Raw genomic sequence first — 25475 nt, 5'->3', positions numbered from 1 at the left:
TCATTGATGTTTCTATTTCTCTCTCCCTCTCCCTTCTTCTCTGAAATCAATAAAAACATATTTTAGAAAAAAAAAAAAGAGCACTCTGAATATAACCATTCGTCGTTTGTAGGAACATTTCAGAGGTCAGGATCAGTCCTTCAGTGAAACCAAGTCACCATCAATATGGTGACTTTCCCCCATTACAGTAATTTCTAACCAAATTCTATTTTCCTTTTCATCTCTGTCATCAAGTATGGGCAAGCTGTTCGAAATGACAATGAATTTCAACCTTTTAATCCCCACTGATTAACATGAAGAATTAGATTACTCCCCCTCAGCCCTGCTTTTTCATTCTTGGCTATACAGACAGTTTTGGAAATGACAATCTGTCTACAATCTGAATGAACTGACCACGTCTCCACCTTCCCACACCCTGCAGAGTGAGATAAAAGAACAGAGAAAGGCGGGGAAGAAAGAATGATGGAAATGTTTATTGAGACTGAAATGGAACATTGTTCTCTTTGATGAACTAACAGCACAGTGTGTTAAGAGGTCAGTTACAAACGGACTCCAAAATAAGGATGGCCCACAGTTCATGAACAGCTCTGCAACTCTGGTGCCTCAAAACGGAGAAACCTGTCAAGGGGGTAGACCCATTCAGCCCAAGATAAATTGCCAACTCAACTGCATTATATTTAGATTGACTTTCTATAAACGATACCGTTCTTTGCATGTAAAAACTCACATTGTATGATTGGTTCCTATCTATGATGTTTACTGGACAATTCAGTATCATGCTCCTGTAGACTTCAGGTGCAGGTGGTCAACACTGAGCATGTATTCACGTCTCCATGCTCTTTGGCACAATTTCTGGTTTCTTACTAGGTAAATAGGAAAGCACAGGCTTAAATTGGCTACTCAATACCGCATAAGCACAAGTATTGTGGATCTCAGTGTAAATACAAAAGTCATGTTGAGCATTATTTACAAGATGTGAGCTGAAGCACAGGCTTTAATAAGATATCTTCATAAATTAGCAGGAGAATGGCAAATGATGGATTTTAACGAGCAGGGCCAAGATCACTAGACTGCTAGTCGGTTAGAACAATCCTCTCTGGAGGAAGAGACAAGTGCCACACGAGTGAAGGATTTTCCTGAACCACTGATCCCAAGGTCTCAGGTTGTGGGAGTTACTCTGCAAGAATCCAGGGTAGGGATAGTTCTTTTCTGGGCAATGTGGCTTCAACCTATCAAATTCATATTGAAATACAAGTTATCTGGTAGCTTGCCACTGTTGCTTGGGCCCTGATGGGTACAAAAAGGCAAAGTACTATTATTTTTAAGTGGGTATTACTGACCTTGGAAGAATGAAGCCTTCCAGTTGGATAAAAACACATCCAGCCTTATGTGAGTGACATCTTTGAACATAATCTCACATAGAGCTGATATGATTCCCTCCCAGCAGAATTTAGAAGGTGTAACGAATGTCTATGCCACATCAGAATATCACCATAACACATCTCTGCTTTGGGGCAGAAATGATCGAACAACATGATTTCTCAGTCTAGTGCTCCTGAGAGAGGAGTTCTGATAAGCCCCAGAGTAGGTCTGGATTAGAATCATAGTTAATATTCAAGTATTAGGAAAGCTCTTTATTTCACATTGACTGTTCCATTCTGATCTCTGTCTGGCAAATTATATGAAAATAATATATACATATCTATATATATAAAACCCTAATATGCAAATAGACGAAACGGAGGAAAACTGAACAACTGTTCGCTATGACGTGCACTGACCACCAGGGGCGTGCGCAGAACATGGTGGGTGTCGGCCATGGCAGAATGGTGGAGCAGGTGAACAGGGGCACCAGACCAAGGCAGGGCGCCAGTTGCTATCAACAGGGTGAGCCTCTGGTGGTTATTGAAAATTCTTTGCTCCCGTGTGCCGCAGTCCCGCCTGGCGCTCATACCCACTGCTGGTGATGGCCCCGCTCACACCCACTGACAGCACGCAGCAATTGGGGCTGGCACCAGCAGCAGGTGCCAGGGGACCGGCGCCATCAGTGGGTGCGAGGGGTAGCTGCTGGCCCCAATTGCCCTTGAGGGCTTCTTTCCCTGCTTCTGAGGGGTGATCTGGGCAGCAGCTGCCGCTCACACCTGCTCCTGGCACCAGCCCCAATCACTTTGTGCTGTCAGTGTGTGCAAGCAGGGCTGACACAGTCAGTGCGTAGGAGTGGCAGCGGCGGGAGTGGGGCTGCCTGCGGAGAGGGGATGGGGGGCCACGGTGGGAGGGGCTAGGCGGAGCCATGGAGGATGGGCCGAGACCCGCCCCTGTGCCCACCACAGCCTTGTGGCCCACAGTTCCTTTCAAGGTGCACGAATTCGTGCACTGGGCCCCTAGTATGTATGTATGTGTGTGTATATATATGTATATCTAGTTCTACACTGAACACTGGGTTAGGTTAATAGTTACCAGTGTCCCAATACAGTACATTGAAAAAAGGATTTCCCTTCTCCCCAAACCTGACACTCATCTTAAAACTGTTATTGCAGAACTGTGCTGATCTGTTTTCTTTCAAAGCAGTTTCTTTGAAATTGGCTGGAGATGAGTTCAAAATGGACAGTTTGGCACATTAACTAGAGAAGAGGGATGGTTTGGATGCATTAAAATCTATAAAAAATGTGAGATGTCAAAGGAAATCCATGCCATAGAAAGCCTGAGTAAAAAAGTTGTAGTCACTGACAGAATAGTTTTTTAAAAACCCCAAACACTGGTCTGTGCGTGAGAAAGCAATTGCGCTTTCACATCTGTTACCTAATTCCAACAGCTGCTATGTTATATACTTCTAAACTTCGTCTCTTGTAGAATTTTAAAACTCCAAATAATATAGCTTGCTTTTTCATCAATTCCCTTTCCCTTACCCCACCCCCAAGTCCCAGAACATAGAGAACAAAAGCTCTGAATCCAAATATAGAAAATAATTTGGAGGTCTGTGTATCAGGTCAAATGTACAATTGGCCATTAGTGTTCTTCTTTTCCTTAATGTTTGAATTTGCTAAGATGTCCTTCATCATCCCCAGTCACCTGAAGCCAGGGCTCTAGAACTGTGAGGTCTGGGTGAACGAGATGGCGTCAGATCTGTCGATGGCAAAGCCTCCGTTGACATAGGACTTCTTGGCGTCTGAGTCTTCATTATCGAGTGTTGTGGTTTCCACAGCAAAGGGGTTCGTGAAGTTGACGTCAGATGCAACACTCATCTGCTCCAGCTCCTTCTTAGAGAGCTTCTCCACGATGCCCGTCCCAAAGGCGTCACCAAGGACGTTCACCATAGTTCTGAACCGGTCCCTGGGGAAGGGAGAGGGTGAGTCAGACAGGAGGCCCAGATTTCATTTCCCTGGCCATTGGAGAGAAGAAAGGACCCGAAGTGTTGAGTTACAAGTTAAGCAAATGCAGAAAGTGCTGTCCTCATGGCTGGCCGACCAGAGGCTCCTCTCCTCACAGGCCTGGAGCAGAAGTTGGTTCATAAAGGGACAGAATGAGCAACCCAGCTCCCCCAGGCCTGTGCTCCCAATAAGTCACAATGACTCCCCAAACTTCAGCATCAATTTACCTGAATTCCCTCTTTTTTTCCCAAAGAAATGGGACTAGTATCCACAGATTATTTTGGGACAGTCAAAATTCCATAAATCTTTCACCCCTAACCTCTGTTTTGTGAACATTTCTGGGCTCTCTTGGCTAAGCTGAGAGAACCTGGATGTTTTGTGGGTGGCACATGGTGTGTGTCCAAGTGTTCTTGTGTTTGTGTGTCCCTGGTGTACTTGTTTCTTTACCACACCAAGTCACTCCATGAATAAGCCAGCAGGGATGCCACAGATCACAGGGTCAGAAAACCAGGTTTGCCTGGGAATGTCTTTCTCTTTGAGGCACCCCCAGCTAGTCTTTACTCCCAGACAGCCTGGAGAAGAGACTGTAGGCAGGAAACTGTGTAGAAAGAGAAGGCATCGTGGTGAGAGGATGCTAGAGCACTGTTGGTAGCAACTATGTATATGAATATTCTTATGAAAACTACACCTGCAGGACAGAAAAGGCCAACAGTGCTTATACATGTCCACTCTGGATGCCCTGCTGTTATACAGAACAAGGCTATGGGTTGAACTAGACCCTAGAATGGACCATGGATCAGACTAAACCTTTGACTTTTCTGGGATTTTGGAGTGAAGGTCATCAATTCCAGGAAGAACCAGGGAAAGGAGAGAAGTGCAAATCCACCAACACCATTAGAAAAATTGAAGCATTCGCCTCAATGGTTGGGTACCTTTGCAAGAAAGGTGCCACCTCAGTAGGGCTTTGTAGAACCAAGTAGCCACTAAGGGGAGCCCATATGGCACAGCTTCCCTGTGCAGGAGCTTCTGCCTTTCGGGACATGACTGTATCTTCACACCCACATGGAATGTGTCCCTTTCCTCACTCTCAGCTGCCATTTGCAAACTGCACACCACTGGACTCCCCAGTAAGCCTGGCTGGCTCTGAGTGAAGGCTCACTAAGGAGCTATACTTACTCCTGATGGCCAGGGGACAGAGACCTCGATGCCAGAAGATCAATGCACAACGTGGGTATTAACCAAGGATAGAGGTGGAAGCAGGCGTGTTCTAACTTTAACCTTCAGGGTCACAAAAGGCACGTTCTTACCCTGAACATACCACAGATGCTCTGCTGTGTTCCTTAGCCGTGTGTGTGTGTGTGTGTGTGTGTGTGTGTGTGTGTGAGAGGGGGGGGGGGTGGAATTATTGGCTTGAATGGTCTAACTTATTCTAGTTATAACAATTAAGACTTGCCTTTTATTGAGCACATACTGCTTTCCAGACACTGTTTTAGATACTTCTCCCACATTAGCTCACTCAGTCCTTAGTAAGGGGTCCTCAAACTACGGCCCGAGGGCCACATGTGGCCCGCCGAAAACATTTGTTTTTTTTACTTCAAAATAAGATATGTGCAGTGTGCATAGGAATTTGTTCATAGTTTTTTTTTTAAACTATAGTCCGGCCCTCCAATGGTCTGAGGGACAGTGAACTGGCCCCCTGTTTAAAAAGCTTGAGGACCCCTGCAACCAACCCAATGAGATAGATGGAATTTTTTCCATCTTACAGATAATGCAACAGGACCTCAGAGAGGTGAAGGAACTTAAGGTCAAAAGCCAGTAAGACACTGATCAGGGATTCAAACCCAAGTCAGTCTTATTGCAAAGCCTTTGCTTGGGCCACTGCCCCTGATGGTCTGAAGCTGGGAAGATAGGCTGATTTTGAACCAGGTGGTCTGAACCTATGCTGCTGACCTAGGGCTGGGATGGGCCAGGGTGGCCTATGGGGTTTGGAATGTCTGGGGCCTTGCCTACCTTCTTCACTATATTATTTTGTGTTTATCTTGTCCAATGCCAGGCTCTTAACCTTGAGCATTTCCAGGTACAATGAGCTAGTAGAGATCATTGGCTTTTTAAAATCACTGCTTGAAGTTACGAGGAGTTAATTTTTAACCACATTATCAGATAGCCTGGTCAGAGGGAAATGAAAGCAGCAACAGATGGCTCATTAGGCAATCTAAAGAGAGAATGATGACAGACTACATATTCTGTAGCATTTCATTCCAACTCACAGGAACCAGTCGACAGCGATGATCAGGGTGACATCCTCAGTGGGCAGGCCCACAGCACTCAGCACGATCACCATGGTCACCAGGCCAGCCTGGGGTACACCCGCAGCTCCGATGCTGGCAGCTGTGGCTGTGACACTGTAGCCAAAACACACCAGCACGAAAGGAGTTAGACACCCATTTCTTCCGTCAGGGCCCCTGGTCCGAAACAGTTAGTCCCAATGGCTGTTACTGCTGTGTCCCCAAATTGGCCCGTCAGAATCTGTTATCTGCTGAGCACCAGTTCTGCCTTATTAAAGGGCTGTGGGAGACTGAGGGGAGTATGATCTTCTAGGGCAGTGGTCAGCAAGCTGCGGCTCTTCCACAAAATACCATGTGCGGGCACATGTACAGTGCAATTGAAACTTCATGGCCCATGCACATAAGTCGGTATTTTGTGGAAGAGCCACACTCAAGGGGCCAAAGAGCTGCATGTGGCTCGTGAGTCGCAGTTTGCCGACCACTGTTCTAGGGGAAATAGGGCAAACCACTCTAATGCAAGGACTGCATGAGGCACACAACATGCAAGAGAGATATTTAAGAGGAAGGCAAATGTTTACCAACTGGGGTGGGTGACTATCTACCCATCCATCCTAAACAAATGACAAATGTCTCTCCACCTACTTACTTCTGTCTACTCACCCATCAAGGATTTAATGAAAATCTAATATGTGCCAGGGATTTATGTTGCCTTGAAGGGTAGTAGAGGGAGAGTGGTATGGATAGATGGACAAGGGCATCTTAGGTGAAGCGAAAACCTCAAGTGTTGAAGGAGGTTTTATCCACTTTCTCAACATCATAAGACTCTTGACATCTCTGGCAGATGCCCTTTAGGGCACTGACTTGAGAAATAGCTGACGCCTGTCCAAGGTATAAGCGTTCATTCCTGACTGCTCCTTTTTGCCAGTGGATGCACTTTGTACAAAAGAAAGGCCTGGAATTCAGGAGAGGCAGACATGAGAACTTTGCTAAGTATTTAAAAAGATCCCTCTCGGGCAGATAAAATGTGGCACATCCCTTTGGAATGTGCAGTTTTTCGCCAGCAACTTCCCTAAATCTGGTCACTTTGGAGGAAACAAGGGCTCCCCTCCGGTCCTGATCCCTTGATTTGAGTCAGCTTGAAGGGGACACCCACCACATTTTCTGGAGACGTGTCCTTCCTCTGGGCCAAAGCCTGAATTGCCTCCAGGATGTCGCTGAGTTGAAAGGTAAAGATGCAGAAACTGCCTATTTAGACTAGAAGAATCCCCGATTCTAGCCACAAATCCATATTCTTGTGAGTTCATAAAGCCTCAGAGTTCTTACAAAGCTGATTCCAGGGCCCATTCATCTGCCCAGTGTGGGTCACAGGTGGTGTTTGAGGGTATGGTTAAACTCAGGCCAGAGTTCTTAGACAAGTAAGCTTTTTCTTAGTGGCTATGGCCACCCAGTTTCTAGTAAGTTAGAGATTTCTGGGGCTGTCCCAATTCCTCTCAAAGTTCCAGGCCTGCACAACCCTTTGGATCTGTTCTGACTTAAGTATTCTTTGTTAAATCCAAGTTTATTTCAATGCTGGTTGAAAAAATTTAAACTGATTGCAATGATGGATTTTCTTTGTCAGAAGTAGTAGGTGCCCATGTCCACTGCTCCTTCTTGGAACCCCCAACACATCACTGTTAACCATGGAGTCACCATAGCCTGAGGCTGGGCTTGAGATTCAAAATCCATTTAGTTAAAACTCTGCTCTTTGACCTTGACCTTACTTTACTGACTTCAGCTATCTCACCGGCTTTCGTCTGAAGTATAAATCTTCAGATAGGCGGGGAAAATTTTACTAACAGCCTGTCCTTAGGCAAGTTACTTCTCTGAATCTGTTTGTCACCTATAAAATAGAACTAATGTGTTTACTTTGTAGTGCTGCTGTGCAGATTCAATGAGGTAACACATTTAAGGCGCCCAGCACAGCACCTGGATCGTAGATTCTTAAAAACTGATGCCACTTCTGCTACGTCAGCAGCTGCTGCTATTGCTTCTACTACCACTGCTGCTAGTATTATTACTGCCACTACAAAAACTATCACTGCTACTTTTTCCTCCAAGCTCTTTCTGGGCCCCAAATTCTATAATTATCTTTTATTATAAGAAAATGTATCCTACTTTTAATCAGTTATAACCCTTGATAAATGAATGTTATGAGAAAACCACAACAGGGTGTGTTTTGGGTAGATGGTGCCTACATTTTTTTGATGTACAGTCCAAAATGGCCAGAGAAAGAGATAAACTATAGGTCCCCAAATCTTTTTAACCACAGGAGCCACAACTGTAACTTGTCAAGTTTAACATTTATTATTTCATTATCTCCTAGGTAGAGCCAGAGGGGATTCTTTATTTTAAGTCAATGATTACCCTGGCCAGGCAGCTGTCATTGGCTCTGGGCCAGTATTAGCAGCCAAGTCTGATATAAGAATACCCCAGAGCAGGGAGAGAGATTTTTATGTGAATTGAGTGTGTAGCCTCAAGGCCCAAAGTTTATTCCTCTAGCATTTTTTGTTTGTTTGTTTGTTTTTAAAGGTTACAAAGATTCAGGAAACTTATGACTGAGGCAGGGAGGGAATTCATCACAAAGTGGCAAAGACCCAAAAGAACTGGCATCTCATACAACCACTCCTTAGAAACCAGTTCAGTGCAGACGGGGTCCCACAGCCCAAGGTGAGGGAGGTGGGGAAAGGCACTACGGAGTCTAAAAGTAACAACTGCTGAAACCACCATGGCTGTGGATCAAGACTTTAGTCTACTTGTTGCTGTTCAAACTACAGAACTTATTCAAGCTCTTTCTGATTGAAAACATTTAAACGGACTGCAATGATGGGTTTTCTTTGTTAGAAGTAGTAGGTGCCCATGCCCACTGCTCCCTCTTGGAACCTCCAATACATCACTGTTAACCACGCGGTCACTATAGCCTGAGGCTCTTTAGCCACTAACATGGCTTGTTAGCCACTAACACTTCATAGATCATGCAGTTGCCCAGCTGAATATGCCAAATGGCCCAGTTTGCACTTGTCTTTGGTTAATTTCAAGCAAACTGCAATAAGTATATTATGACTTAGGGATGGGGAAGATTTAAAAATGTACTGTATGAGAACACTGTTAGAATTATTTGTTTGCCTGGAACTTATGCCTATACCAAGTGCTACGGGTGAAAGAATGAATTAACTCTGAAATGTTCAGGTTCAGCCTCGAGTAGGCGCAAAAACCCAGCTTAGTCTCAAATTCCCACTCTAAAGTCTCTAATCACAATCCACTCTTCAAAGCAGCGCTGACCAGTAGGAGTTTCTACAATGACAGCACCTATTTCTACAATGATAGAACCTTCTGTGTCTGCTCTGTCCAATGTGCAGCTAATGGTACTATATTGAGAAGTGCTGTTCCAGAGAAACAGCTCTGGCAAAATTCACTAAGGACATTTTCACCACCTACTTGAGTAGACAATTTCAGTCTTCATTTGACTAGGATTCTCTGCAGTATTTAACTCCATGGACCATTTAATCTTCGAAAATCTCTCTTCTCTGCGTGTCAATGATACCATGGTTCCAGGGCTCTCTTCCCATCTTTCTTTCCTTCTCACGCTTCCTCTTGGGTTCTCCCCTCCCTGCCTCTAACATTAGGATTTTCTAGGGCTCAGTCCTTAGTCCTTTTCTCTTCCCTATGGACTCGCCCTATGCAGTGCCATCCATTTCGAACATTTACTGAATGCTCACTATGCAGGCATCATTCTAAGCATCTTATATGCATCGTCTGACTTAATGATCACTACTTGCACAAAATGTAGATACTATTATTATCCTCATTTTACGGGTGAGAAACAGAAGCTTAGAGAATGCAAGTAGCTTGGCCAAGGTTACAGCTAATCATGGTGAAGCTCAGATTCAAACTCAGATAATTGACTCCCTATCAAGCTGAGGACACTGGCTTCTGTAGCTACAGTGAAGACCACATTTCTCTCACTGCATACTTCTACCTGGGTGTCTTAAAGGCATTTTCAAATTCAATATGTCTAAAAGTATAAACTCTATCTTCCTACCTAGACTTGTTTCTCCTATACTCATTCCTGTTCTGGTAAGCACCATCCTCCAATCCAGAAACACCCACCAATCCTGGGAGTCATCCTATCTGCCACCTGTCCCTCACTCCAAATCTAACTGATGCCTCTTTAATTCACTAGCTCTTCTCCATCCCTCATGTCAGTGCCCTGATGTGGGCCTTTTCATACCATAGCTGGACTTCTGTAATAGTCTCCTAACAGGTCTTCCAGCTATGGTTCCTGCTCCCATCCAGTTGCCTTTCTAAAATGAAAATCTGTCCATGGTATTAAAGATTGTCGAAGACCTTTCCATGAGCTCCCCATACAAAGCTTTCATGGCATGATTCCTGACTCCTTGTTTCTTTATGTTCTCCACTTCACACTCTATGTCAGTCATACAAAATAATCTGTACTTGCTATTCCTTTCATCTAAAATACTCTTAGCTTCCTTCTTTTCCTATGAAATTCTTACTCCTCTTCTAAGACTTAGCTAAACTCTCTCCAGGAAGCCTTTCCTCGCCTTCCCAGGTAGAGCCAACCCTTCCTTCCTTGGTGTCTTCGATGCCTCCCATTCAAACCTCTACTATAGCCCTTATCACACCACTCAGCATTTATTTAGATATGTGTACCCCTTATCTACCTACTGGGAACCCCTTGAAAGCAGAGACTGGCCCTTGTTCAATCTTGAATTCTTGGTACATACTCTGTGCCTAGGACCCAGTGAGGCACTGAACTGAGAACAGAATGATGCTTTTGGCTTATCCAGACCTTGAAGCAGAAATCTTGTGCAACACAATCCCACTGCTTGTAACAGAGTTGTGCTTAGTCTTGGGAATAGACTTTGTAGACCAAGAAAATCAACCCACCACTAGACCACTCTTGATCTCCCCTCACAGGCAACTTTTACTAGAGGCAATTCCAGTAACGGAGATGAGAATGAATGTGACACCATGCCCCCACCTGATAGTGACGATTTGCCCAATGCTCAAGTCCATGTCATTCAACTGTGCAATGAACACAGCTGCTACTGCTTCGTAGAGTGCAGTCCCGTCCATGTTGATTGTAGCACCAACGGGTAACACAAATCTAGTGATCCTTTTGTCCACGTGGTTCTTTTCTTCAGCACAGCGGAAAGTGACAGGCAAGGTTGCTGAACTGTGTGATAAAAAGACAAAGGCGTTATGGTGTAGAAATGCTGGTCCTCAGTCCCTGCCTGAAGAAGAGACACCTCCATTCCAAAAACTAACCAGGCATGCTGGCACCTTTGACAGGTTCAGGAATCAGAAGGTGCTATGGTTGCCACTGCTCCAAGTTACAACATAATCCCTTCGTGGGCTGCAGGCTGTGCCAAGAGGGCCAGAAATATCCCACAGGGTGAAGAACTACATTCCAGGACGTGGGTAGAGACTATGGAGATCATTTCTTTCTTTCTTTCTTCCTTCCTTCCTTCCTTCCTTCCTTCCTTCCTCTCTCTCTCTCTCTCTCTCTCTTTCTCTCTTTCTTTCTTTTCTCCCTCCCTCCCTTCCTCCCTCCCTCCATTCCTTTTCCTTCCTCCCTCCCTCCCTCCCTCCCTCCCTCCCTTCCTTTTCCTTCCTTCCTCCCTCCCTCCCTCCCTCCCTCCCTCCCTCCCTTCCTTTCTTAAATTGATCTCAAAGAGAGAGGGAGAGAAGCAAATTGGTTGCTTCCTGCATGCACTCCAACTGGTGATCGAACCCACCACCTAGTTATATACCCTGACTGGGAATTGAACCACCACCTTTTGATGAATGGACCGATACTCCAACCAACTGAGCCACACTGGCTGGGGCAATCATTTCTTGAATTAAAGGCAACTACAAAAACTATAAGCTGCAGATACTGCTTTATCAAGTGAGGCGAGGATTGATAAACGCTTGGTTCAGAGACTTCCTCTAGACACCCCTCTTCTATTTACCTGGAAGAGATCATGAGAGCTGTCAGGAGAGCCTGGGCCATCCCCATGGCAAACCGGAAAGGGTTCTTTCTTACCACAATGAAATATATCAGTGGAAGAATTACAATGGAGTGGATTGCAAGCCTGTAAATGAGAAAGGAACAGGTTCATGGATGATACTACCTCTTCATATTAATCCTTTTTTCAAACAGCTTTTTTCATGTCATTCAACTTTCATATTGATTTAATGAGAAAATGAGAGGTAGGGCAGGAATATGTCTCCAGTCCACATATGAGGATGAGGAGATTCAGCAAATGGAAGTATCTTATCAAAGTTACTGGCAAAGCCAGTAGCTGAATGCACATTCCAGGACTCACAGAACAATTACATCATGCTTCCAAGCCCTGATCGTGCTGTTCCTGCTAAATGTGCTAAAATCTTTCACTTCCTTCTGTTGCAGAATTCTTACTCCTCCTCTAAGACTCAGTAAGACTTCCCTCTCCTTCAGGAAGCCTTCCCTCAACTTCCCAGCTCCCGCTGACCCCTCCCTCCTTGGTGACTCTGTGGCCCCTCTATTATAGCCCTTCACAGTCTCAGCCACTCTGCTCCCTGGGCCTCACCACTGTTTTGTTGGATGGCGCCCACTCTCTAAGAGGGAAGTGAGGATTGCAGTGAGGAGGAGGAAGCCCTTGCTCTTCCATTTTCATACTTTGGACCGACTCTCTTTGTTATTCCTGTCTTCCAAAACTATTCCTTGTTCCACATGGAAATATATGGGTTACACAAAACAGGGGGCTTCAGAAAGGAGACTGATTCAGCAGATGCCATATATGTGGCAGCTTAGAGTTTAAAGATATGTGAAGCTGAAATAGTAAGAAGTGGTCACTGAAAATACAGCTCCTGGGGGTGTGGAAAGAGGGTCTCCTGGATAGAGAGCTTGTGGCTAAGAATTCTGAGGAACTGACTTCGTTTACTCTTAGGAACCTAGCTAGGATAAGAGAACAGAAGCCAGCAGAACCCCATTATGAAGTGGCTCAGCATAATACGCCGCAGCCTCATCACTGCCTGGCCTCTGGCCTCTAGTAAGGTACATGGTCCTGCCTCCCTTTGCACCAGGCCCTGGGATTTGACTGACCCTCACACTGTAGGAATCCAGGCTGCTTCTCTGTTGGCCATCAGGGCTATGCTCTTGGTAAACACAGGTTAAGTACTAAATGCTAGGCAGTGGAAACTCCCCAGTGCAATTGAGTTCCAATAGGTGAGCTGATTGTTTAAGTGGGTGTTTGGGGGCATTGACCAGTGAGAGTCAAATTGATGGTGTTTACTCATTCCTATGGCCCATATTTCAAGGCACATGTGATGTATCCCACCCCCGGCTGATATCTGGGAGCACCATTTATCACCTATTCCCCTCAAGGAACCAATAACTGGACTAATAAGTATGCAAATGACCTGTCTCCTGCTGCCTTCCTGCTTTACACAATTCCTTCTAGCAAGAAGATTTCCCCCGCACCCTGCCTGGCCCTGTGAGGATGCAGGGGGTGACAGTGGCCACCAGCCCCACCAACAGGGTCCTGGAACCGACCAGCCATCCTGCTCCTACTTGCTCGAGTCTGATTTTATTTAGGCCCTGCCTAATTTCTTTCAGGCCCAGGGTACATGGGGTTATTTTTTATTTGCTTGGTTAGTTTATATCCTTGAGGAAGTGAAGACCAGGAGACAGCCAAGATTGGCTACCAGTGGGTTTTAAAAAATTTGAATACAACTAACAAAGGCAGTGACAAAGCCTGGTCCAGGCTGTTCTGCCAAGATCTGTCACCGAGCACAGTGAGATCCACCTCCAGTACAGCTGTTAAAGGGCAGCCCTCCCCACCCCCAACCGGCTCTCTTATCGCTGAACCCCATTTCCCCCTGCATGTAGGAGAGAAGCCAATGTTAACCCTCTGAAACCCAGGCTCTCATGAGCTCAAGTGAGGTTTCTTCCCTTGGGTCTGACATACCCAGTCAGGACGGTGGCCATGTAAAGGCCCAGCTTGCGGAATATGTCCCAGTCTTCAACTTCTATGATCTTTCCGGCAATCAGGAATAAAATACCGATCGGCATGTAACTAGGAAGTAAGCGCAACAAAGTCAGCAGGTGTTTTCTCAGGGTGGGATTGTTGGGGAAGAAACAAGCCTCAGCTTTGCACCCGCCCTCAGCTGGGAGGAGCACAGGGTGCACAATGAAGCGAAGGTCTCAGTTCCATCTCAGTTCCAGGCTCTGGGGGACCACACTGGCTTCAGGTTTCAACACCTGTGTGTACCTTAAATTCTACCCACCTAAGCTACTGTAATGGGACACACCGGGCAAGAAGGTATGGTTATTGAACACCTGAAACCTATATAATTTTATTAACCAATGCACCCCAATACATTCAATAAAATAAGTACATAAAAAGGTGTGATTAAACTACTGCATATCCCATTCCTTGTTCCCAGTACATATACATTCTAACGATTGTTACCTCCGAGATCTCATTTCAGCTTGATCCTGCAAATATGGTCACTAGGCTCTTTCTAGCCATGGTCACCTTGTTTCCCAGGTTGCAGTATCAGCAAAGAGCAATAGGGTTAGTAGTGGGAGTGGTCATAATAGCTGTTTGTGGAGCTCTCATGACAGGTCTTGTGTTGGCTTAATATTTTACATGCATCAATTCAGTTAGTGTGCTTCTCCCATTCCTAGTGGGAGATTTTATTACCCTTTTTTATAGATAATTAAGCTGAGGTGCAATGGGATTAAGTGACTGAAATAACTGAACCCTTTACATCACTGTCAATGTCTATAATTTGGATTAAATAATGTTAAACCAACTCAATATGAGATAAATGGGACAGAGGTCTCTGAGGAAATGTGGACTTTTCGGCATCTCCGAGACAGGGCAGGTACTCAAGCAGCTTTCGTTTGGATGGGTTAGTGCTGGTGCTGTACCTGTTTAAGTATCTGGAATATCACTTCTGCATGGGGCCTACTAAGGAAAGCACTTTGTGTTTTGATGTGCAGGGAACCCCTTCAAGTCATGCCTTTAAGAGCTACCTCTTACATGAATGCTAGTTGGGTACAAGATGATCAAGGGCTTTGGCAGTAAACACAATGGCTGATATCTAGATTCTTGTTAGTGGACAAAAAGTAACATGTGGCATGATTCAATACTCTTGTTAGTGTCTTGATATTCAGGGTTCCCCTTTCTAAGGTGAGTCAGTTGAGACACATAAGACTTTTGGTTCTAATTCTGAGGGGACAGTTCTAATTCAGGGGAAGCAAGATGGCATTAATGAGCGTTAGCTCACCACATAATGATCTGAATGATTTTCATGGTTGCATCGGTCAGAGCATTGAAGAAATCCACCAGAATCTGTCCCTTTTCTCCCATTTTTCCAATGACAAGTCCAAAGACAAGGCAAAAGACAATCAAGCCGAGGACATTGATGCCATCTGAATACATGCCTACGACTTTGTATTCCTTTGTTTCATTCTGTGAATCGAAACCAAGAAAATATATTGATGCATGGTTATAATCTTGTTAGACTGCATAGGCATTGAAATGAGAAGATACAATAGGCAAACATAATAAACCAGTGATCTACCAGTCAGAGTCAACAATACTTTGGGAAATATAACTAAAAATACAAAAAAGAGAACCCATCTATGCATATATCACATTTTTTACTGCCCCCACCTTTAGCCATTGAAGTTTAAAGTGTTTTTTTCTCCTCTATCTCTCAACAAATCCATATCTGAATATTTCTTTTGAAGATTTCTTATTAAGGGATGTTTTACATTTTTATTTTATTTTTAAAAATTCTTTGTTGTTCAAAGTATTATATATGTCTCCTTTCCCCCCATTGTGTTTTACATTTTTTGTAAGAACTTCAGAATCAAGGCACTTTCGGGGTTATTTTAACTACTCACTATATTTGGAGGCTATATAAAAAGAATAGGAATTGGTACTGTAGGAAACAGAAAATATTGACCAGTGTGGACATTTTTAGGACATTTTACTGGTTTATCCTGATAATGAAGCATGAGAACATTCTTGCCCTGGCTGGTGTGGCTCAGTTCGTTAAGCATCGTCCCATGCACCAAAAGGTCACTGGTACGATTTCTGCTCAGGGCACATGCCCAGGTTATGGGCTGGATCCCCAGTAGGAGGATGCAGGAGGCAGCCAGTAGATATTTCTCTCACATAGATGTTTTTCTCTCCCTCTCCCTTCCTCTCTAACATAAATAAAAACATATTTAAAAAAAAGAACATTCTTTACTGCCTCTAATTTTGAATGACCAATAGGATTTTGGAGATATAAAAGTTAACCAGCCCAACCAGCATGGCTCAGTGGTTGAGCATCGACCTATGAACCAGGTGGTCATAGTTTGATTCCCAGTCAGGGCACATGCCTGGGTTTTGGGCTCGATCTCTAGTGGGGGGTAAATAGGAGGCAGCTGATCAATGATTCTCTCTCATTAATGTTTCTCTCTCTCTGTTTCTCCTCTTAAATCAATAAATATATATATATTTTAAAAAGTTAACCAGGTTCCTACTATTAAGAACCATTTGTTTGCTTTATCCTGTGTAAGAATAGCATGAGATTTACTGAGAGATTTCATAAGGACATAACATAAATGGACAAGCCCCTGGGGCACCAGTTATTTCTCAATTATGATGTGACTTAATCAAACACATATTTACCAAGCAGCTGGAGTGTGCCAACTGCAGTGGCTACAGCATAAGGTCATCAGTAAAAGGGGAAAGATTTATTCGTTCTGAAGAGAAACACAGTGAGATGGTGTGTAATTAACTGCACAGCCATGCTATGAGTTATAGGCATCCTATGGAACCTGGGGACATGTGAGGTTACTATTAAGAAATGGTAAGCCAAGGCAAAAGCCATCCTGCACCGGACCTCTGTATCCTGCTTGGAGAATCCCTACCCATGTTTCATGGCTCTCCAACGAATTTAAACCATCCTGTTGGATGCCCCAGAGTACCCTGTTCTTCCCTATTGTAATATTCATCACTCTTCATACGAGGGCAGATGCCACATCTGTCTTTTCACTGTTGCAATCCAATGTTTGGCAGGGCCTGGCTCAGGGAGGGTGATCAGAAAATGCTTGTGGAACCACATCAAAGGCAGGAATAAGGAATAATGAAGGAGGCTGATCAGGATAGGACAGAGGGGGCCCACTGGGAACTGAGCCCAGAAACTAGGGAGGAGCCGGGGGCGGTGGACCTGTCAGAGGGGTTGACTGGGGAGTGAAGGCTTCTGCAGGTGGAAGCAGGGAGCCAATGGTGGCCTAGTTAATCTGAATTCTTAAGTCTACTGAACATTTATCTTTTCCATAAATTTTCCCTTCCTGTGTGAAAGCAGAGAACATTCAGGAAAAAAATCTACAGGACTAAAAAATGTATTACTGCAGGCCCATACATTCTAAGCCTTCAATAGGGAAATCCCCAAAGCTCTCAAAGCCCATTGATTTTAACTATGAGTTCATGGCAAACTCTAGGTGGCAAAACCTAACCCGAACTGAAATGAGGCCACGTATGGTCTCTTTCTTTTAATTTGGCAGAATATTCATAAATTTGGTGCAAGAATATTAATGTGCTTGATTCTAGAGCAGTGGTTCTCAACCTTGGCTGCACATTAGAATCACCTAGGAATCTTTTTAAAATCCTGATTTCTGGGCCTCATCCTCCAGAAATTCTTTTTCTTTGTTACTAATGTTGTGGCCCCACCCCATAACAAAGAACAGAATTTCTGGAGGATGAGGCCCAGAAATCAGGATTTTAAAAAGATTCCCAGGTGATTCTAATGTGCAGCCAAGGTTGAGAACCACTGTTCTAGAGTGTTGTTGCCAATCCTACTTCAGGGAAGTGTTTAACATGTACACTCACCACCTGGCCCATCTAACGTGGAAAACTATGGATCTGTATCACATCTGGGCAGAGAGTTTCAAGAAAGAGATTGTGGGCCTGCATTCTGCATTTACATAGTTGTGCAAACTTAGAGCAGTTCCCAGAGGTGCGCAACTCAACTCTAAGGAGTGGCAGAGATACAGAGGCAACAGGGCTCTTTCTCTCCTCCATGTGGTTCAATGGCTGCTCATTATTCTTGGTAGTTAGGTTCTATGAAGTGGTCGCTAACACTAAATTAGCGAATACTAATTCATTGTTTCTAGGGAAAATGTATGAGTAAGTTCTTGGGAATCAATGTTCACAACATTTTCGTCAAATAATCCACACATGACCTACTTTATACATGTTTCTGTTCAGAGATGACCTTATTTCACATATACTGTTGATTCATTAACATTGAATTCACAACCCACACACTAGAACTCGTGCCTGAATGAAGTGTATCTAACATACTGTATTCTCTGGAAGGCACACTGGAGCCCTCTTCATTTAGGAACCATAGACGGCACTTTAGCACTATGGTTGGGGGATATTTTAAACACTACGGTGTCGGGTGAATTTCCCGCCAAAATATAAGATGGCTCGGGCAATTATTTAGGTTTCCCGCGCAAAATCAGGGATTTTTATGATACCTATTACCCCAATGGGTATGAAACGGTTTGCATACGCAGGTAGGTATCTTTGTGAACGGCAAACAAACAAATATTTGGTAATACGCAGTTACAATCGGCCCGAGTTTACACGTTTCCCGCACTCCACCGCAAATCTATATGAACCGAGTTAAGACGGCTCCCGCGGAGTACGCGCAATTCACGCGAGCCGACTTAACTCGTTTCCCGCACTCCAAGTGTTAAACAGTGAAATTACCACGAAAAGTACAAAACTGTGAAAATGTGGCATAAGCGCACCACGGAGAGGACATTTAAAAGACACGTGTTAATAGCATGAGAGCTGAAACAAGAAGGCAGAGCATAGCTGTGTTCAGCCTCGGCTGGGAACACAAGTGCATTGGGCAACTTAAATTTTTCACCGCTCCATGCACGCCTGCGAATGACACGAAGACGCCCGAGTGTTGGCAAATACATTTTAGCAAGTAGGTGAATTCACAAAGTGTGGAATGCATGCATAATGAGGATGGACTGTACTTCCATCTCCTGCTCACTCACAACTCAGGCCCTGTCTACTGGGGAGGGGGCGTGGGCGACAAGGAAGGAAGTAGTACCTTGGCAATAGCAGTTGTCATGACGGCTGTGACAGATGCTCCCGTCATATTCACCCCTGGTTCACTGGGAGGACTCACTTCTTTCCGCGTGGTTTTATACTGCACGTTAGAAGAAGAAAACCCAAGAAACAAATGAAGAAAGTTTTTTAAGCACCTGAGGCTAAATCACAGGAATACAGTTACTTTGGCAAACAAATACCACTGAAAGGTTCTACCTCCGGTGCCTCTGTTGGCTCCAGGTGTTGACAGAACCTCTTACGAGGCTTTGGAACGAAAAGTGGAATTGAGAAATCCAACCCCCTGACGCCCACAGCCACCATTCAATGATGTCAAAGTGTTCTCTCACTTTTATAAGGACAAATTAATGGAGCAACAAAGTGAACGAAATTATCGGTGTTCTTTGTAGGTGCTTTGACAGACTCAGGAATCCTGTGCATCCTTTTTTATTCTATTTATTATTTATAACCTGGGAGAAACCTCACCACTTTGATAAATGTAGTCGCTATGACTTTAATAAACATCAACAACTATATGATTGTTCCAAAATCAACAGTTGTTTTAGGGCTACTCCATGAGATTTCTGTTGACTCCTCCTCCTTCAGCCCTGTCTGGTTCTGTGGAGCTTCAGCAGAGAGGTTGAAGAAAGAGCTAGTATACCCTCACACCAGGCATAAAAGTCACGCCTACAGGCTCTGCCAACACCAAGAACCTCACAAGCGACCACTGTGGCTGAAGCGCAAAGGCACCCCTGAAATAGAGGTGGTTCTGTGCTGCTTGGAGGCCGGCAGCGAGCAGTTTAATTGCCGCTCCTGCTGGTATACACAGAGGTCTCTGTGCATATAATTTATGTAAATCAATTCAGTACTTTGCGATAGACTCAGCTGTCTAAGTGCATAGACAAATAAGAGAAAAAGACGTGAAGAAAATGGAGCAGAGAGATTTTTAAACTTTCCTAGAGAAAAAAAAAAATCATGGCGTTGTATTGTTCCTTAGAGTGTCAGCAATGGGGACAGAATGATTAAGGAAAAGACCAAATACCAGGAACACCAGCCACCTTGTGGGTCAGACACTGATCTGCCCACAGGAGTGAAAGAGGAGATGGAGGCTACTTTTTCCACTGCATGGCATCTCCCGACAGTCTAAGTCTATTCACAAATATAGTACAATGTGGTTCTACAAAAATAGGTATGAGAAGCCATGTTCTAAAACATTCATTGGCAGGGTAGAGGGGGTCAATGGCGGAAAAAAGGGGACATCTATAATACTTTCAACAATAAAGAGAAAATTTTTAAAAAGAAAAGAAAACATTGTTTGACATTTTTTTCTGACTTGCTCCGTTTGAGCCCCCTTTTTGGGGGATGGGAGGGACATAGAGGAAAAGGGAGCGGAATAAGCTACAATAGACACTTACTTCACTGTGACCGAAAGACCAGGGATATAGTACAGAGGAGGCACCTGAAATTCCTCCATTCCCAGGTACATCTCCTGCCATTTTTGATGGGCTAATTCCATTTATTGGGTTATGGCAGGAAAAAAAAATTAATTGGTAGTGGGAAGAGGGGAGCAATGTGGGTAAAAGTCAATATTATTACCTGCTGAAAACAGGCTTGGACAAGGTTCTCAGGGAACATATTCCTGTTGGAGACATGAAAAGCAGTATTAAGGTAAGGCAAAGTGTTTTGTTTTGTTTTGTTTTGTTTGTCATACCAGTACATGGGTGGAAATGAGTGTAACATAGAATCAGTCCTCTGGTTTCTCTTCTGGCTTCTTTACATAATACTTCCTTGTAGTAAGATTTATTCTTCCCTGCTAAGCTTCAACCAAGAATAGGAAGCTCTACTAACCAAATGTTCCTTAACTGACTCACTGAGGAGCCGATACACATGCTGTCCTGGGGGAAACACCACACTGGCAGGTGGACACTCGCAGTTAAGAGATGATTTTAATATTCTGCACATCTCTGTTTTCATCCATGAGAATGTATGCTTACCAAGAGTCCACTGCATTTCTCCCCAAATTCTTGATGCCAACTGCAAATATCATTGTCGTTACTGAATTAAAATTGTGTAAATCAAGGAAATACGAGTGTGAGAAGGTGGGTATGATTTCTATAAAAACTAAGCTGAGTGCCTGAAACTCAAATCAAGCCAAGTGACTAAAACTTCGGCAGTTAAATTAGGTATGGGAAGGCAACTAGAATCAAAAGGAAAACTGGAAGGATTCAGCACTCTGCTTTCTTTGCAAGTCTAAGGGTTTTTGTTGCTCCGCTTCACAGAAACTGAATCTGGAAATTCTAGACGATACATTTCTGTTGCATCCTGCAGCGAATGCAACAGAAATGGTAGGAAATTAAAATCAACTGACACACTCGAAGAAAAGACCTGACCCTACATAAAAAATTGGCAAATAAACGCGTTTAAGTTTTAACTGTACACAAACTATGTAATGCATATCTATCATTTTTTATGATTCTCTTCTTTAATTGCTATTTATTAACTAACCAATTTCCAGCCCTAACCGCTTCAGATTAAGAGGGTTTTTTTCCTGTAAAATTAAAAAATGTATTTCTTCAAATGTGCTTCAGAACTGACTACCCAGCATCCTACTGCAACAAGCATACTTTCTGCATCTCTGTCCATCCTAAGTCCTGACAGAGGAGCTCATTCCTTCCATGCCCTTTTGGAGCCATGACTCCGCAAGCAGCACCGGCTATGTAATTTTCAGGGTCCAGGGAAAAATGAAAATGCACAATAATTTAAAAATTATTAAAAATTTCAAGATGGCAATAGCAGATCATTGTAGTAAGCCTGGGGCCCTGTGTGACCACACAGGTCGAATGCCAATGAAGCCATTCTGCTGGCAAGACACTCACCTGATCAAGTCTAACATGGCATCGACAGTACTGACTTCAGGGCTGCTGCCTCTCCTGTCAATTTCACCCACTTTCTGGCTGACACCAGGCTTGATGGTCACCACCAGCACGATACCTGTGGCCAAGGAGAGCATCCACAGAGCACTGAGACCCTTCCAGGGCACCCAGCACCCCCAGTGCATCCTGGGACCCTGGGGTCCAGCCAAAATGCTGAATCTCAGCTGCAACTTCAGCAGCAGCCTTAATTACTATTCCATTTAAATGAAGCAGAAGGAACTTTTCCCATTTCTTTTTTTAAAACGAAGGGGCTACCCTCTCTGTCCATCCCCTCTCTCTCTCTCAAAAAAAAAAAAATCAATGGAAAAAATATCCTTGGGTGAGGATTTAAAAACATAATTAAAAAAATAGAATAAAAATGAAGGGGCTATATTCCAGAATTGCTTCTGGAAACACCTGCTGACAAGAATGTTCTTTTTTCTTTTTTTAAAAAAATATTGATTTTTTTACAAGAGAGGAAGGGAGAGGCATAGAGAGTTAGAAATATCGATCAGCTGCCTCCTGCACACTCCCTACTGGGGATGTGTCCGCAACCCAGGTACATGCCCTTGACCGGAATCGAACCTGGGACCCTTGAGTCCGCGGGCTGACGCTCTATCCACGGAGCCAAACCGGTTAGGGCTGTTCTTTTTTCTTTATTTTAGCTTATGAGGTCAACCTAGGCAGGGCATCCTTAAAATATCAAGCTAGGTCATAATGGACGGACCATATTTTCTTCACAAAAGAATGCTAAAGGTACAAGAGCAGCTCTATTTCCTTAGAACGTTCTCCTTCTTTCAAGTGGAATTTATACTTGGCAAGACTCAGCCATTAGCTCTCACTACTATGTGAAGTTTGAAATGCACTCAACTGCTATCTTTCCAGAAATCTTTTATAATTATACTCAACTCCACTACTATAGACTCATTGCTCTAAATATTGTATAAGCTCTTGGCTCCACTTCCTTCTACCCAATGATCTTGGGAGATGTATAGAGCTGCCACCCTCTTTCTGTTCTTACTAGAGACTTTAATAAAGAATACCATAGTGTTGGCTTCAGCAGCACGTATACTAAATTGGAACGATATAGAGAAGAGAGATTTGCATGGCCCCTGCGAAAGGCTGTCCAGCAAATCCTGTGACGCATTCCACATTAAAAAAAAAAAAAAAGAATACCATAGCTGAAATTCAGTCACTATTACATTTTCTTCACATAAAAGGTGCATGTAGACTTCAAGCCAAAAAGCTTCATGGTAGTGCAACAATACTGCTTTCTAATTTTCTAAAATATGCACATTATAAAAAGCCCAACCACCTTTTAAGTGGAAAGTCACAGTTATATAGAGGAATAAGAACTCAGCGATAAATTTTACCTAGAATGACAGCAATGAGAGTGGTGCAGAAATAATATGCAACAGCACGCAGCCCAATTTTTCCAGATACGTTGGAATCCAATGCAGCGACACCTGAAAGGGGGAAGAAGTCAAATTACATTACTTTTAGAAAGACTGATTTACAGGACTAGTGATGATTCAATCCTTAAGGTGTGAAAGAAAGAGCTGAGAGCTGTCGCTGGATCTCTTGGGCATATCGCACACATTTGGACAATATGCGAAGGGTGAAAAAGGCAAAATTCCAAACACAGAATTAAGAGATGGGAGCCTACTGAGAGCTAAGTTCCCCTTCTTGGCAAGCCCTCACTGCCGCTGCCCATGGTGAGCGTCCTGCCTTGGGCTCCTCTTGGGGGGTGGTCATGAGACACAGTCAGAAGGAGTCCTCCTCCTGCATTTGCTTGCCATGTGGGTGGGGGAAAGGTGGGAGAGGACATAAAGGGGATACATGATGATGGAAAAAATAAAAAAATTTAAATATATGAAAAAGAAGAACGTTATCAAGATTTGTGTACTATGTCACTCAACATCCTTTTGGAATTCAGTATCAAGGAAGAGTTTATTTTAAAGAACTGAGATAATTCTTTCCTCATGTGATGAAAATCAAATAACCCCTTCGTCCTTTTGTTAGGAAGCTCAGAGTCAACTAAAAGACAACTTTTACATATGTATTCATGATAATTGTCTGATTAAAAAGAGAAAAATATAAAGAAAAAAAGATTACTTCAGCTCATCAGTCAAAATTCTGGTGATTTATCTTCCAATATGTTTTCCTCAATTTTTTGTAAACATAGCTGAGATAATTTTATAGTTTTTAATCCTCTCTCTTCCTAATACTGTATTATAAACATTTTTCCTTATTATTATAAATTCACCCTGAGGAAGGCTACATAATTTGTCATGGGGCTGTACCATAAGGTATTTCATCATCTACTCACTGCTAGATCTTTAAGTAGTCTCAGGGCCAAAGTCAGTAATAAATCACAGTAATTTCACTAACCATTCTGGCTAGCATATTTTTTCTTCTTTTATTGATTTTCAAATTGCTTCTATGTTAATTTTATTGTGTGTGCCTTTGATTGTGACACACCTAAAAATTCCCATTTTATTTTATTTTTAAATTGTTTTTATTGGTTTTCAGAGAGAGATGAAGGGAGAGGGAGAGAGAGAAACATCGATGAGAGAAACATGGATGGGCTGCCTCTTGCATACTCCCTATTGGGGATCGAGCCCACAACCTGGGCATGTGCCCTGACCAGGAATCAAACTGGCAACCTCTCTCTGCAGGGGTCAATGTTCAACCAACTGAGCCATATTTGCCAGGGCTAACAAAGATTCCATTTTTATAGAGGCAGGATATAAATAAAAATTTCTTTTTAAAAAAAATATATTTTATTGATTTCTTACAGAGAGGAAGGGAGAGGGATAGAGAATTAGAAACATCGATCAGCTGCCTCCTGCACATCTCCCACCGGGGATGTGCCCGCAACCCAGGCACATGCCCTTGACCGGAATCGAACCCGGGACCTCTCAGTCCGCAGGCCGACGCTCTATCCACTGAGCCAAACCGGTTTCGGCAATAAAAATTTCTGAAAGCATAGGAAGATATATGGCCTCGTTGTTAGATGCAGTTTCAAATGAACTTTGACTGCCAATAAAACTCTTGAATGTCGCCTGGATTTGCACGAGTTGTCTAGAGTGCAAAGGATGGCTGCAGAGGTGGAAGGCATACACCTTTCCTCGCCAGAAGGCCTTGCCCTCCATCAAGAACGCTCATATAAATGGAGTCAATGACGCAGCTCTTTAACCAGACCTCTCCCACGTGGGACACATGAGAAACAACCAAACCATCTTTCAGCAAGTTGTCATTTGGAGGTTTCAGACCACCCCACCTGATTTCCAAAAAGAGAATCACATTTTGATCACCAAGGAAATGATGTCTTGAGCTTGCAACATGCGTGAGTTGTGTCATACTATTTGCAAAACCTGAAGTACAGGGCAGCAGGAAAATGAAGAGGTTGTCATGAGGCAACCCCAGAGAAAAGGTAGTAAACATGTAGGCTATCAGTACACACAGGCAGCTTTTATATTCACTCCTCACACTATAAAAGGCCTGTCTATTTTTTTTATGTGACTGGAGGATTATGCTCCTCACATATAATTGAACATATGTGATATAGGAAAAATCTCTAAGGAAGCTATCACCTCTCACTCTAAACACATCATTCCTCTGACTGTTGACTGCTCCTTTGGAAGTTAACATTTTGGGGGAAGGGGCCTTGACTTCTTTAACAGCCACCCCAGAATGTTGTTAAGGGCCCATTCTCCAACATCTGGGACAAGGTTGTGCAATTACTATACA

The 25475-nt window shown here is 43.6% G+C and overlaps 1 protein-coding gene and 1 non-coding gene across 2 annotated transcripts in view; one reads left to right on the top strand and one right to left on the bottom strand.

The window, feature by feature from the left end:
* Positions 1 to 453: 453 nt before the first annotated feature.
* The window catches only part of SLC1A1 (solute carrier family 1 member 1), a 63046-nt gene continuing 38024 nt past the window's right edge, over positions 454 to 25475 (bottom strand). The window contains exons 3-12 of the mRNA XM_070431581.1: positions 23096 to 23188; positions 21687 to 21801; positions 20407 to 20449; positions 18815 to 18913; positions 14972 to 15156; positions 13645 to 13752; positions 11665 to 11787; positions 10692 to 10886; positions 5636 to 5770; positions 454 to 3330 (exon numbers count right to left, since the gene is read on the bottom strand). Coding sequence (XP_070287682.1) covers positions 3084 to 3330; positions 5636 to 5770; positions 10692 to 10886; positions 11665 to 11787; positions 13645 to 13752; positions 14972 to 15156; positions 18815 to 18913; positions 20407 to 20449; positions 21687 to 21801; positions 23096 to 23188 — 1343 coding nt within the window. The 3' untranslated portion in view covers positions 454 to 3083. The remainder of the gene's footprint in view (positions 3331 to 5635; positions 5771 to 10691; positions 10887 to 11664; positions 11788 to 13644; positions 13753 to 14971; positions 15157 to 18814; positions 18914 to 20406; positions 20450 to 21686; positions 21802 to 23095; positions 23189 to 25475) is intronic.
* Positions 22770 to 22880, top strand: LOC139021398 (U6 spliceosomal RNA). Its single transcript, XR_011473499.1, has one exon. It is a non-coding gene; the product is annotated as a U6 spliceosomal RNA (small nuclear RNA).

The sequence above is a fragment of the Myotis yumanensis genome, unplaced genomic scaffold (assembly GCF_028538775.1).
Source record: "Myotis yumanensis isolate MYYU_CA2020_CCGP unplaced genomic scaffold, mMyoYum1.0.hap1 SCAF_12, whole genome shotgun sequence".
NCBI lineage: Eukaryota > Metazoa > Chordata > Mammalia > Chiroptera > Vespertilionidae > Myotis > Myotis yumanensis.
The sequence above is the reverse complement of the archived record's forward strand: the minus strand, read 5'-3'. Positions and strand labels throughout refer to the sequence as shown.